We start from the raw sequence: 13,699 nt of genomic DNA on the forward strand, positions 1-13,699 counted from the left end.
ACTTTATGGGCTTTTAGTTCATAGAATCACGCTCATGGTCATGCTCGTGCTATTATTTCATAGCAGGTCTTGCCATGAGTGTTATTTTGTTCCTATAAAGAAAGAAATACTGTCAGTCTATGAGAGCAGGATTTAGATTACAATCTCTGTGGAAATAAATTATCAGCACTTCCCTCTTGATTTTGTGGCTATGTGCTTGAACATGATTGACAAAATATACCGATCAGGCATAACATTATGAGCACCTGTGCAATTTAATGCAATCCAGTACAGTGGCTATGCCATGAATTCTACTTTTACAAGGTTACAATTTCTCGGTTTTTAGGTTGAAACTGTCAGAGAGTTTATATGTCTACTGTGTTTTTATTACCTTTTCATTTTAAATACGGTGGCCAAAACATTAAAACCACTTCTTCATATAATACTCTCAGTACGACTCCACTAACTAAATAATAAACACAAAGTAAAATGATCACCTTTCTGACAGTTTCAACCCAAAATTTAAGAAATGATAACCTTGTAAATGTAGAATTCATAGCAAAGCGACTGTATTGGATTGCATTAAATTGCACATTTTGTCATAATGTAATGACTGATTGGTGTATGTCCAACTCTATTTTGGCACATTCACTTCAATAAAAATTAAAAATTAATTAATTTCATCCATCCCCAAGATGTCTTAGTTTCCCAGTATCTCGCCTTGGTATTGCTCCCAGACAACCTCCAGAGACTCTCAGAATATAAAGAAAAAAATGATATTATTTAGAGAGTTATAATGGTCATCTTCCCTTTGTGCTAAGCTAAGATAGTTAGCTACTCATTGCAGCTTCGTATTTTCCATACAGACATAAAAGTGGTAATAATTTTGTCACCTAACCCTAACCCCAAGAAATGGAGACCAATATGACTATTTCTTTTATCTTAATTATATATCAATGAATCACAGCTTGTGCCAGAAACTAAAGGACCCTTAAAAATAAACCCATCTAGCTACTCTGTTTTCTGATATGTATGTAAAGATCCAAATCACAGAAAAGATGTGTGGACCCTGTCATTTAGAAGATGTTGGACTGTTTAGGCTGTGCAATATTATTTAAGGAGTGCAGATAACTAATTGGCCAAAAGAGAAGCAAGAAGAATAAACTTCAGTCGAAGAAAAATGTCTCACTTTGCTGCATCTATGCCGTCATTCATTTGCTCCCAGCCTGAATTGCTTTTTCTTTGTCTCCATGTGTAGCTACAAGCATATACAGTACTGTATGTGTGCATGGCATCTGTATGTGCACATCATCTTCAGCTTATCATTGCCATCATATGACACAAAAGTAGAGACAGTGCAAGTTGACAGATAGGAGATGCAGGTGCATTAGTCATAGTTCGGTGGCGACTGATTATTGTCATTTTGGTGGCATTTTCAGCAGAAAGTCTTGTTTTGAGGTGTTAATTTTGTGTTTTAGCTTACATAAAATGTACATACTTATTTAACTTGTGTATTGATTATGGTGTGATGTTTCAATAATGGTAGTTGTGTTTGCAAAACTATAAGATCAATGGTTTGGCAAATTAGGAAAAAGATGAAAGGGGCAAACAGGATGATGTCATTATTTAAAAAAGAACTGGATTTTTGATTCTTTCAGGTTAAGCTGATGAGGATATTTTGACCTAATACTCTTCTCTTAGAGAGACTGCATTACACGGCATCTATCTACAGTAGAATAAAATGTAAAATGAACCCAAACATGGGGCACAAGCAGTGTTGAAGGTAGTAGATTTTGTACATTGGCTTAGTATTTAAAGCTTTACCGTCTAAGTTATTATTAGTGTTTTTTGAACATTAAACACTGAATTACACACCAATCAAAGAGTGATTAGTTAGAGTTAATAGACTTGGGCAGTTGGTTAGAGGATAAGCAGTGTAATACTTTATACAACACAAATTTACCAATCAACATTTTTTGTTTGTGGTTTGTTTTTGTTTGTTTGTTTGTTTCTTGGTTAGAACATTCTGCTTTTCCCCATTAGATCTGTCCTTGTCATAGCTCATGGCTCAGCAGAAGCTTGTCTCTCACCATAACAGTATGTCTTTCCATTAGGCTTGACTCACTTTATTAGCCACCATCTGATTGTCTTCTGTCTCTGTGCTCAGGTATGGACATGGAGGAGAGGACCAGGCAGATGAAATTGAAGATGAACAAGTACAAGCAGGGAGCCAGCTCTGACTCCAGACTGGAGCAAGACTACCACAAAGTAAAAACATGAGCGGATGCTGGAAATACCCTTTCATACTGTAATCCAGATTTACCCCCGGTGTTCCACTTGTATGGCTACACTGTACACACTATTGGCCATATGGCATATTTGGAAAGCAGTCAAGTATGTGCACATGCACATGTCAACATCATGTTTGCACAGTGTACATAGTCACACAACTGTACCAAAACTTGTGTAACTTGTTTTCCAACTTAACTCAATGGTTGGACAACTGGTTACACAGTTTGGTTCAATTGTTTGCCCTTTTTAAGCAAATGACAACATATATTGTATGTAGTATGGCAGCATGGCATTGAGTCTTGTAAACATTTGTAGACATTTAAATAACGCATTTAATCAAGCAACATGCCTTTCAAGAAACAATGTACTAGATACTCAAGATAACCCACAGACCTTACCTTTAACATTTTTTTTCATTGTTTCAAATTTTCTTTTGTGAATATACAGTAGAAAATAATGATCATACCAATACATGTTTACAGCAAGGCCTGTGGATTATCTTGAGGTTTTCCAAATAAACAGTGCTATTCCCAATGTCATTCTTTAGTGTTTTGATCAGTACAAACATGATTCTATTCACCTTCATCGTGAAGAAATTGTAGTGACAGATTCCTCGAAATATCAACACATGAAGTAAACTGTCCATATCTGTGCAACTGGCTGCAACTGTAGAAAATTCTGTGTTTTCTTACTATAATTTAATGGAGCTCAGGATTTAATCTATCCTTACAAATTAAAGGAACATGACAGTGAGTTTGTGCAGAGTCATGCATTTACTACTGTTCTACTCTGGACATGTTTAGCGAGCTTGGCTCGAATCTGGTGTCTCGCTGCAGTCTGTGCCAAGATGTACAAGACAAACACTGTGTGTCCAGCTTTCCTTTTAAGTCAGTGCTATGAAAACTATTGCATTAGGAGCACACAGTGTTTTTCTAGGAGTCTATAAAAAGGAGATTAAGTCGTGAGTTGTCCTTGTCTGGTGAACATTATCCTCCTTGGAAGTGCCGGTGACCAAACAATGCTCTCACTATTATTAAAGAAGGCTTCTGCCTGCCTAATTCTTAACCACAGTTACTGTAACACTCAGTTCAGGTTCTCCTTCAGTAAACATTTCACTAGAAAACACATACAAGAAATAGCAGTACGTATTTAGTTTCTTGAATTTTCTTGATGAAGTTTATCATCCCAGTTTTCAAAGAAAGAAAGCCTCAATGTGAAGCTACGGTGGTAAGAAATCCTGGTACAAGCCAACTAGATTTGACAATATTTAATACTAAACAAACAGTCTGCTTTACAGTGGTGGGCGTACAAAGATTAAGTTTTACTAATGTCAAAATACAAATTATCTGTTATGCATTATATTATTGGATTATTATGCATCTGTGCAACACTGCTGTGCGTTAAACAATGTATACAATACAAAAGAGGGATAGAGGATAACTACAGTCCCAAACCTTGGCCTCTGGTGAGTTTCCAGATGGTAGCTTATATTATCAAGATCTGAAAATTCAAGCCTGAGCCATGTATTTTTGATGCTTTGGCTGAAGGATGTCCTGATCGCCTTACGCGTCGTAAGGCGATCAGTCATTATGTGACCACACCTTTTTTACTCTTTCATTGCGCAATCATCTGAGAGCGCCACCAATAGGTCCACATTATGTCCTTTCTTCAGCCCACCAGAATGTATCTTGATCAAGAATTGTTCTTAAAAACCTTAAGCCATAGAACTTGTGTCTTTGGCTGCACTTTAAATTTATAACCTTTCATCAGTTTTCAAGTTTGTAGTCTATGTTATGCTAAATGAATTACTTTTATGTACTTTTATGAAGGACCAAATATTTAAAAGCAGTTGAAAATATATAATATTTGCACTAGCATTTGCAAGAAATACTGCACAAGTCAAATACCAGAAATATTTTAGTATTATAGTATATCACGTGATTTAATAAGCCTTGAATGTTTTTTCGTCTTCTGTGCAGCGCTCAGGAAGAGATAACCTGTCAGCCAAGTCATCGGACAGTGATGTAAGCGACGTGTCCGCTGTGTCGAGAACCAGTAGTGCCTCTCGGTTCAGCAGCACGAGCTACATATCTGTTCAGTCAGAAAGGCCACAAGGAAACCGCAAGATCCGGTAGGCTGATGTCCACTGGGACAGACCACTTTGTTTTGCTTTTTAAGATCCACCAAGCGGTTGCCAGAAATGGACAAATCTCCCCCAGCCATGAATGGTCTTTGCATATGTGGTGCCACGTTCAGACATTTTCAGCTTTGAAATAGTTTGCACCTGGTTAAACCTAAAGAGGAAACACGCCCTTTAGTGCTGTGTGTAATTTTCTTACAATGGTGAGTTCAGGTTTGGCTCCTTTTCAGAAAACTCTGGAACCAAAAGATTGAACTCTGCTCCTTCAGGCTATGGGGGGAAGCTTGTCTATATCTGGCATCACAAACAGAAATACAAAACCCATTTCATCTTTTGAGAAGTTGTCTCTTATCAGATCAGAAATTAAATCCATTTGCATGGCACTTACTGTACATCCACATTTTTAATTTATTTTAGCAGTTTGCTTTCAACCTTGGCTGCATTGTGTCTCAGTCTCTGCATTGCTTTCTCTTGTTGTTGACATTCTTCATGCTTTCTTTGGTTTTCTTTCTGCTTTGCATGTCCTGCTGTCCTTGCTTCTGTCTCTATCTTCAGCCACTTGCGTTCAAGGAGCCAGTCTCTGGAGGGGAATGAGCAGTTAAGAGAGGTGCAGGAAGAGAAAGAGAGAGGTGAAGAAGGGGAGGGAGGAAGAACAGTTTCTAAAGAGGGGAGATCACAGGTGGGGAGTAAGAGATCAGGGGGGAAGGCAGACATAGTAAAGGAGCATCAGCAGGATGTGGTGGAGAACGAAGAGGATTTGTACCAGAGGAGTATCTCAGAGACTGACCTCAGGTAATATGTGTGGCAGCCTCTACTGTTGACTCCTACTAACAGCACTGTAGACCTGTAGTTCCCACCTGATGCTTGCACATTTAAATGACGATGTGCAAAGCTGAGTGTGGTGACTGTCCTCCACTCTACAACCTCGATAATAATGTACCTGTGGCCCTTTTAACCTTTAGTGATACTAAACCACAATACCATTGCTACGACTAATTGTTATGAGCCGACAAGAGTTTGGTAACTCCCACAGTCTTTTAGATACACTAAGATGCACATGAAAACAGTACAGCATGCATTCAAAAATAGGATAGTTGTTAGATTATTAAGATTCATGTTTTGTGGCAATGAGAAGGCAGCAATCCCGTAGCTCTCAGAACCTTGATTATTGCGACTTTTGCCTATTGTACTAATCTGGAAGCTTATAAATTAACTCGGAGATTTGAGTAACCATTTATATTTCATCATGCAGCAAGACCAAAATATTGTATTGCGGTGAAATGAATCACATATGTATGACTAAATGCATGGAAATCTTACTTTTTAGGATGATGCATATGGAACAATTTTATTCGGACATGTTAAAACTAAATTTAACATGACACTGTTTCATTGAGAGTGTACTTTCATTCCTGAAGAGTGTTGGACTAACAGGTGAGAAAAGTGTGTCAGGAGCAAATTCAAGAGAGAATTGGCCTGGAATCCCACAGCAGGATAAAAGCGTAGCACACACTCCTTACATCTCCACTACCAAATTCCATTTACACCAGTAAGTTAGTGCTTCTCATCAACATTAGTCCTACTTAGTGTCTCCTTGGACTTTAAAGAAAAGTGTTCAATGCAATTCACTTAATACAAATATTCCTTCATCATCAGTAATAGACACATCTTCACATCTGCAAAAGTCTGGATTGTTTAGGAAAAATGCAAACAGGGAGCCATTGCTTAATTGTAGACATAAGGCATCATGTTTGGAAACATGCTAAGGAGCAAGTGAATAAACTAAATGAGTTTTGGAGTAAGAATATGTTGCCTGATTAGAAAGTTGAACTTTTGGTCATAACTTGTCATAACCTAATGTGTGGTAAGAAAAAAAACTCGGAGGAAAAGAACAACATTCTCACAGTCAGACGTCGTGGAGGCTGTTGCCTTGGGGGTGTATGTCATGCACTGAAACAATTATACCTTGAACAATGAAATAAAACTACACCTAAAAGCATACAAACACTGCTCAGAGGGTCCCTAAAAGGTTAAAGGAGGTTATAAAGGCAAGAGGAGGACATACACAGTATTTATAGAGGGAGATGCAAAGGTTTTGCAGTGATATAATTTTCATTATTTTATTAACTTCCTTTTTTATGCACTTCTTGAGCATTTTTGTTGCTTCTGATAATGAAATAACATTAGACATTAGATTGCACCAGTGTAAACAGTCTGATTAGGAAATGACACCTCAAATCTCTGGGAGATCAAATCTGGGATGCACTGAAATGTATAAAGTGTAGGAATAATACCTACAAAGTATATTTTCAGAGTAGTGATAAATGATAAAGAAAATTCTGAAATCCTGAGACAGAGCACATGAACTGTCTGCATGCTTGCTTTACTGTTTGTCGGTGCCACTGTCGATTTTGGGATGTTGCCTCCTTATCTCGTTTGTGTCTGTCTTCGTTCTTTACGTGCTGTTTAAGTAGAACTGTGTTGCATTGCACCCGCAGTTTGTCAACCCAAAACTCCCACATATCCCCAGCTACTTGTCAACATGGCAAGAACATTTTACCTTCTAACACCACAGCCTTTATACCTACATTGTCAACCAGCAAGTAATTCAATTTCAGTAAAGTCATTAAAAAATGAAATTATCTTTATGACTAAAAAGCCTAATTGAGCAAATATGAAAATACCTTTGAACTGAATAAAATATTCCAATTTTAAAAACTGTCTTTACTGAAATTATGCTGGATGAGTCCTCCTGTTTTACAAGCTGACTTCTCCTGGCTGACAAACCTTAACACTAACTCCTTCATGACAGCTACAGTATAAGTCGATTACGTACCTACTGTTTAAACACATGTGATTCCGTGTACATTCTGCTTTACTGAGATAACAAGAAAAGAGAACAACAACAACAACAACAACAACAACAAAAAAACCTATATTTTGTTTCTGGTTGAAGATGTTGATGTGAGTGTTGCAGGTTCACACAACACACCGGCAATAAATTGGCGATTTTTCATAAAATGATGGTTTTTAGTGGCTTTTTAAAGAGGCAGTGTTTTTGAGCTTAGACACAATGCAAAACCTTTAGAATGTGACATTTAATGATGATTTAAGATGGCTCCTAATCGTCCTTAAAATGAAACAATAATATTTTAGTCAAATGTATTTACAATGTAGTAATAACTGAATGCTATTCATTCACCCAATAAATGTCAGTGAGCAGTAGTGAATAATGTGGTTGCTAAGCAGCAGTAAATATAATAATGAGCAGTAATTTGCTTATGATGGTTTAAACCGCCAATCAAATCTATTTTTGGGCATTAGCAGCTAATTATGGGTCCTTACATTCTGTAAGGAAATTATAGCATGCTCTGTTTAGACCACAATGATTACTTGGGTTCCAGCATATGGAAAATGCAGTAAAATATAGAAATAAAGAAACAAATGACCCAGCTTCAACATATTTAACCCTAAAGCCAAATTCACCGTTTGGCTTAAATAGGAAATAAAAAACAATTAATGAATTCACTCATTTCCTTTATTAATGATTACTTTCGGCTACATGTAGAAACCTGGATTTAAAAAAGACTGTTCTCTGTCAAAGTGAAAATAAAGTAATATACACAAATGTAAAGTATAAAACGGAAAGTAATTGACTGCATATTGTTCACAACATTTAAACTAACTCACCACTGCTGCAATTAATTGGTTTCCAAAGTTACACAATTATTAATTAGTTGAATAGCGATCACCTGAGTGCAGTGAATTTATTTAGATCCAGTTGAAGGTCCATTTACTGGTGAATCAGACAAAAGAATACTTAAGTCAGGGGAAGGTGCCAAAAACATTTTCTAGTCATTAAATATCTCTTGGAGTACAAATCTCTGAAAGTTGAGTGTATCCTTACAGAGTGTTAGGAATGTGAAATATACATACATCTGCGTAGAGCAGGCTGAGACCAGTGAGGCCGCAAGATGTGTAGAACTACTCTGATGGAGTTGAAGAGACAACAACTGTTGCCTGGGTTCATTAGCAGTCAATTGGCTGCACCAGTAATGATTTCACTTTAAATGAGATGAATACTGAACCTGAAAATGAGTGATTACATGCTTTTAATTAATTTAGATTACTGATATGTACAGATATGTTCTTTACTCACTGGCAAAAGTGTTTTTTCAACACTGTGTAGTTTTTTCAAAAAAGTAAAAACTAAAGATGACAACTTTCAAAGGGGTCACCTGTTAATATGTTATACTTGCTTCAACCTGTGCAATAACTCTAACCAGAAATGAGGAACTCAGCATTGAGAGTCTTTAGTGTAAATGTTAAAAATATGTCTGCACATTCAATTTACAAGTGCAATAAGTCGCTGTATTATGCATAAGATGCAACCTGCTGCACCTGATAAATAGTTTATATACAGTACTGCTCTGATTATCTATGCATGGGCAATGAGGCATTGTGAGTCTGTAAAAACATTACTAGTAGCTACATTTAATAATAACTTATTTCCTATAAACTGTATGTCGAGGTCATAGGGTAAATATACATGTGCTACACATAAAACAGGCACGTTTACACAATCTGGAGAACAATCACCGCGGTAGATGTGTGTTTAGTCTATTTGCCGTTCTTCCATTGCACAGGACAGCAAATGCACGTGTGCAGCAAACACACACAAACTGACACACACACACACACACAGCTTTAAGCTGATTTGCCCGGTGGTCTCCAGGATGTAAGGAGCTTTCCATCTACACTTAAATCCCAAGTCACTGCTTCTCATTCTTGTGTCTGTCTTTACCCAGTATTGTTGCGGGGTAATGGCTCTTTCATGAGAGTAGGAACTGGTGTTTTAAAGGACATGGGCTAATTATTACTAAAAAGATGAAAAGGATGTTTGCTTTAACCTGCGTTCCACAGGCCCCATTCAACAACAGCCTGTCTCATGAATTAAAGGAGAGACAGTTACTGTACCTCTGCTGAGGATGATAACATTTCAGCATGAGCTTCAGACTTTAATTAATCACTTTTGTTCTACTCACTTCAGTCGAGGAAAAGTTGTACAGTAGCTGTGTTGACAGGCGTGTACGCATGCTAATGTCTGTCTAGGGGCACAGTTGCCACAGTAACCAATTTTTCTGCCTCGCCTGATAAAGAAGCAGTGATCCTCACTAGGGAAGCAAGATGAGGGGATAAGTATGGAAGGAGTGGATGCATCTCGTATGACTTTCATGTTTTCATACAACACTTATTACCAAGAAGTTGAGTAACCAAAGAGACAATATTCAGCTTTTTCTTATAGTGCATTGGTTTTATTGCATTACATTCTGTACAGTAACCCAAATAGACCTCATCAAGGCTAATTAAATCTTTAACAAGACAAATAATTCCCCAGTTTGGTTATGCCCTGGGAACATCTTGGCCTAGATTAAAATGCATTGTGTGCAATCTGCATAATGAGGAACGCTATGTACTTTGGACTGAGGTTAAAATCCAGAAATCCCCAGAGATTTTTTTCAAGCAGACACATTTACATGGTGAGACAAGCCTGAATCCCAAGACCTGCTGAGAGTATAGATCGCATGTAATGAGAGGGGTTGGTACAGGACAAGCAAGCTGCTCTACATTTATGCTATGTTGTTACTCAGTTTAATCAAAGTCAAAGTAAAGTTAAGTAAGACATGCAAACATGCAATTTACTATTTATTCACTGTTGAAACTGAGATATTTAAAATTGTGAAGTTTATTTTGAGTTTGAGGCAAGCAACACATCTTAAATAAGGCAGGACACAGGCAACAAACGACTGAATACATTTATTGAAACACGTTTACTGCACTTAGGTTATCTCAATTTAACTTAATGTGGGATGAATACTTATTGAATATTTTGTCTAGAAAGCGACATGAAATAAACACGTTTCCATACTGTAATACCACACAAGGTGAAATATGGTGTGAATACATCTTATAGACACTATAATGTCATGGGGATTATTAATTAGGCCAGTATTTTAATCAGTGTTTTAATCAAAACAAGAAAGTGGTCATTTACACAAAAAGAATGCTCTTCTTTAAATCAGATCTCCATACAGTTTGGGAAATAAATGTTGCACGTTAAAAAAGAATAGAATAGGAATTGTGTCCCAAACTAAATAAACAAAACCACCGACATTTGCAATATGGCTAAACTTATACTGGCACCAGTAGTTTTATGAGTACAGGGCCTGCAGTTTGACTATTTAGGTGGATCTAGTTGGACTAGAAATGATGTGTCTAATTAGTCGAACAAATCACATTTTCTGCAATCGATTTTAATAATATTACATAGGCCGTGATTTTTACTTGAACAGATATGAATAGGATTTGAGCTCATCTGTTTTAACTTTAGTGGATAATAATTTCATTGTCCCAGAGTCACTGACCTGGTTTCTGTGCTGATACTGCATTTGATGTAATTAAAGAGCCAACATATCACCCAGTGTCAAGCAGATGAAATGCAGCCTCCGTGGGGTGAGAGTGAAAGAGCATATTTTCGAATGCCACCTGTAGCACGTACTGTAAACTTGTGGTGCTGGAGTCTAGATGCTTGAAGTTTGCTTCAAAGCATCTTGGTTGCATTAAGCGATCAAGGGCACTAATCCCTCAATAAGCAGTCAATATTTATAGATTTAAGTAGCCACTGATCCATAACAGAAGCCACTGGCATAAACAAAAGAATTTATATTGCAGGCCGATATTCAGTATGTGTGCATTGTTTGAGTGAACATCTAATTTCATTTAATTCACCACCAGCTGTCAACCAAGAATAAATAGATTGAAGAATAAATGTAGCTTTTTGGACAGGCCCTTGGTTAGAATTTAGATTTGGCAGCGATTACTATTTGTGTAAGCTTAGAGACGATTGATAAGAACAGCAAAATAGAGTTAGAGAAACTCATAAAACATTATTTTGCAAATATATCTTATTTCTAAACTGCTATTGAAGAAGAGCCACATTCTCACCTTTGCTGATATACTGTAAGGCCTAAAAACACAGACCGTAGAATGAATGCCAAGTAGATTTAGGCAGGCAGACTGTTGATGCTCTAGCATCATTTAGATTAAAAAAAATCACTCACATTCTTTGTAATTCAATATTGAGGATTTCAGGAGCAGGCAACAGTGTCCAACATATACTGATTATTGATTCTAAAATGGAGATGAACACTAATGTGCAACATATGTATGAAAGAGCAGACTTCGTGCCTTCTTAAAGTAATTAATGGATTCAGTTGTCAACATTTATTGATTGTCTTTTTGTGTTTCAGTCAGTGTCTCTCTGTCTTTAAAAGGCAGTTACATGATGTAGGCCAGACACTTTCATTAATAAATTGTAGCCTGAGGCCTCCACACATAACTCATCCCATTAGAAATGGAGAGCCAATGATACAAAATGTCATTTGTCTGTTAAAGATAATTTAACAGGCAGAGCTAAAATAGAACCTTAATTTGGACTTTGGCCTCTTTCACTCAAACACAAAAGGATGGAGAACCATGCGGATGACAACTTTCATTTCTCTGTGGAGATGACTGTACATGGACTGTAAATGTACACAATATACTAATAACCTGATACTTTAATATTAAAACAAGAGAAGCATATTTATGACTCTTGTTAAAATTATTTAGTTAGAATTAAGAGTTGATAAAATATTACTAAAAACAAAACTTCGAAACTTTAGAATTTATCATTTGGACCAATTTCATCTTAACTAATTTCATGCCTCACATATGTACATGGATACACAAACAGCAATATCCCAGCATAGTAAATAAATAGATGGCACATATGCCTTTATTTATTAATGTCAAACATATAATTCTATTTAAGCAGAGAAATTTTTACCTCAAATGATTGATGATTTAGAACAAATAAAATGAGTATGTTGCTGAAAGACATCAGACATTGTGATGTAGCTTCAGAGTAATTCAATCAGCTGTAGCCTCCAGTTTCTAACACATTTCAAAATAAGAAATCTGTCTGACTGTTTACCTTTGTAAAAGATGATGTTGTGTATCCTCCAGAGATCCATCTTTAATTATTAGTCCTCAAAACAGAAATGAGGACTTGAACAACTTCTAGTTTTAATACAGGAATTAGAACCAAATAAAGAAATAATTGTGATGTTCCCATAAATGTAAACTATTTTGACAATCAACTTATAAAAAAAAACACTTTTCATATGTTTTATGACAAAAGGCACTCAGCACTTTTGTTAGACCTTTAAGTTCCCGCGTGATAAATGAACTTTGAATCTCAACTTATAAACCAAAGAGGGTAAGAAATCTGTAAATTGCTCAAAAAAAAAATTCAAACTGAAAAATGAATCTCTGTATAGTGATCCTAACGTAATGATTGCAAACTACAGCAGGCTTCAGTCCCTCTCTCATGGTGCCTACCACAAACAAATAATCACTACATAAACAACGTGTCGCCAATACAAAAAGCAACTATTAAACGTAAGGCCGAGCACTAACTATCAATTATGATCAAAATTCTGCAGCACTCCTGTGAGTTTAGTTGTTTATAAATTTAGAACTCTTATTATAATCTCACACGGGTCAAAATGACAATTGCTTACAGTACTTCACTACTAACTACAGTAGTGAAGATACGGTAATTTTGCATGAACATTCTTTCAGAATACACAGTACTTCCACTTTAAACCCTAATCTCAACTATACTGTAAGTCATGAACTCATGTACCTGAACTGTGTCCTTTTCTCCTTTTCACCCCACACCTTGTCATCTCCTGTACCTCCTCTGTCCTGTTTTCTTTCTCTTCTATCCTCTGTTCCCATTTCCTCCGACATCACATGTCCTTTCACATCCACTGGCCTCCACTCTCCTCTGTCCTGTCATCTCTGCTCTGTCCTTGCCTACACCCCATCAATGGTGGTGGCTGACAGTGACTTTGCATCCAAAATGAAAAACAGGCAGATGGGCTCGTCGGGCGGGATAAACATGACCAAGAGCACAAGCATCAGTGGTGACATGTGCAACCTGGAGAAGACGGACGGCAGTCAGTCTGACACAGCAGTTGGCACGGTAGGCACTGATGAGAAGAAGAGGCGCTCCAGCATTGGTGCCAAAATGCAGGCCATGGTTGGCATGTCACGCAAGAGCCGTAGCACCTCTCAGCTCAGCCAAACAGGTAGGTCAGCCAGTGTACTGTACATACTGTATGTTCAAAGGTGCACGTGTCCTCTCCTTGTGTCTGTATAGATTTCTCTATCATTTTCTGT

At 37.0% G+C, this 13,699-nt stretch overlaps 1 protein-coding gene across 49 annotated transcripts in view; it reads left to right on the forward strand.

The window, feature by feature from the left end:
- The window catches only part of rims2a (regulating synaptic membrane exocytosis 2a), a 126,479-nt gene that overhangs the window by 98,426 nt on the left and 14,354 nt on the right, over positions 1-13,699 (forward strand). For 31 of the 49 annotated variants that reach the window (XM_067509685.1, XM_067509671.1, XM_067509687.1 and 28 more), the window contains 4 exons: positions 2,147-2,247; positions 4,251-4,402; positions 4,967-5,203; positions 13,364-13,608. The exons of 4 other annotated variants lie outside the window; for them this stretch is intronic. In XM_067509685.1, coding sequence (XP_067365786.1) covers positions 2,147-2,247; positions 4,251-4,402; positions 4,967-5,203; positions 13,364-13,608 — 735 coding nt within the window. The remainder of the gene's footprint in view (positions 1-2,146; positions 2,248-4,250; positions 4,403-4,966; positions 5,204-13,363; positions 13,609-13,699) is intronic. 14 more of the 49 variants (XM_067509691.1, XM_067509699.1, XM_067509702.1 and 11 more) reach the window with 3 other exon arrangements.

This window comes from Channa argus, chromosome 7 (genome assembly GCF_033026475.1).
Source record: "Channa argus isolate prfri chromosome 7, Channa argus male v1.0, whole genome shotgun sequence".
Taxonomy (NCBI): domain Eukaryota; kingdom Metazoa; phylum Chordata; class Actinopteri; order Anabantiformes; family Channidae; genus Channa; species Channa argus.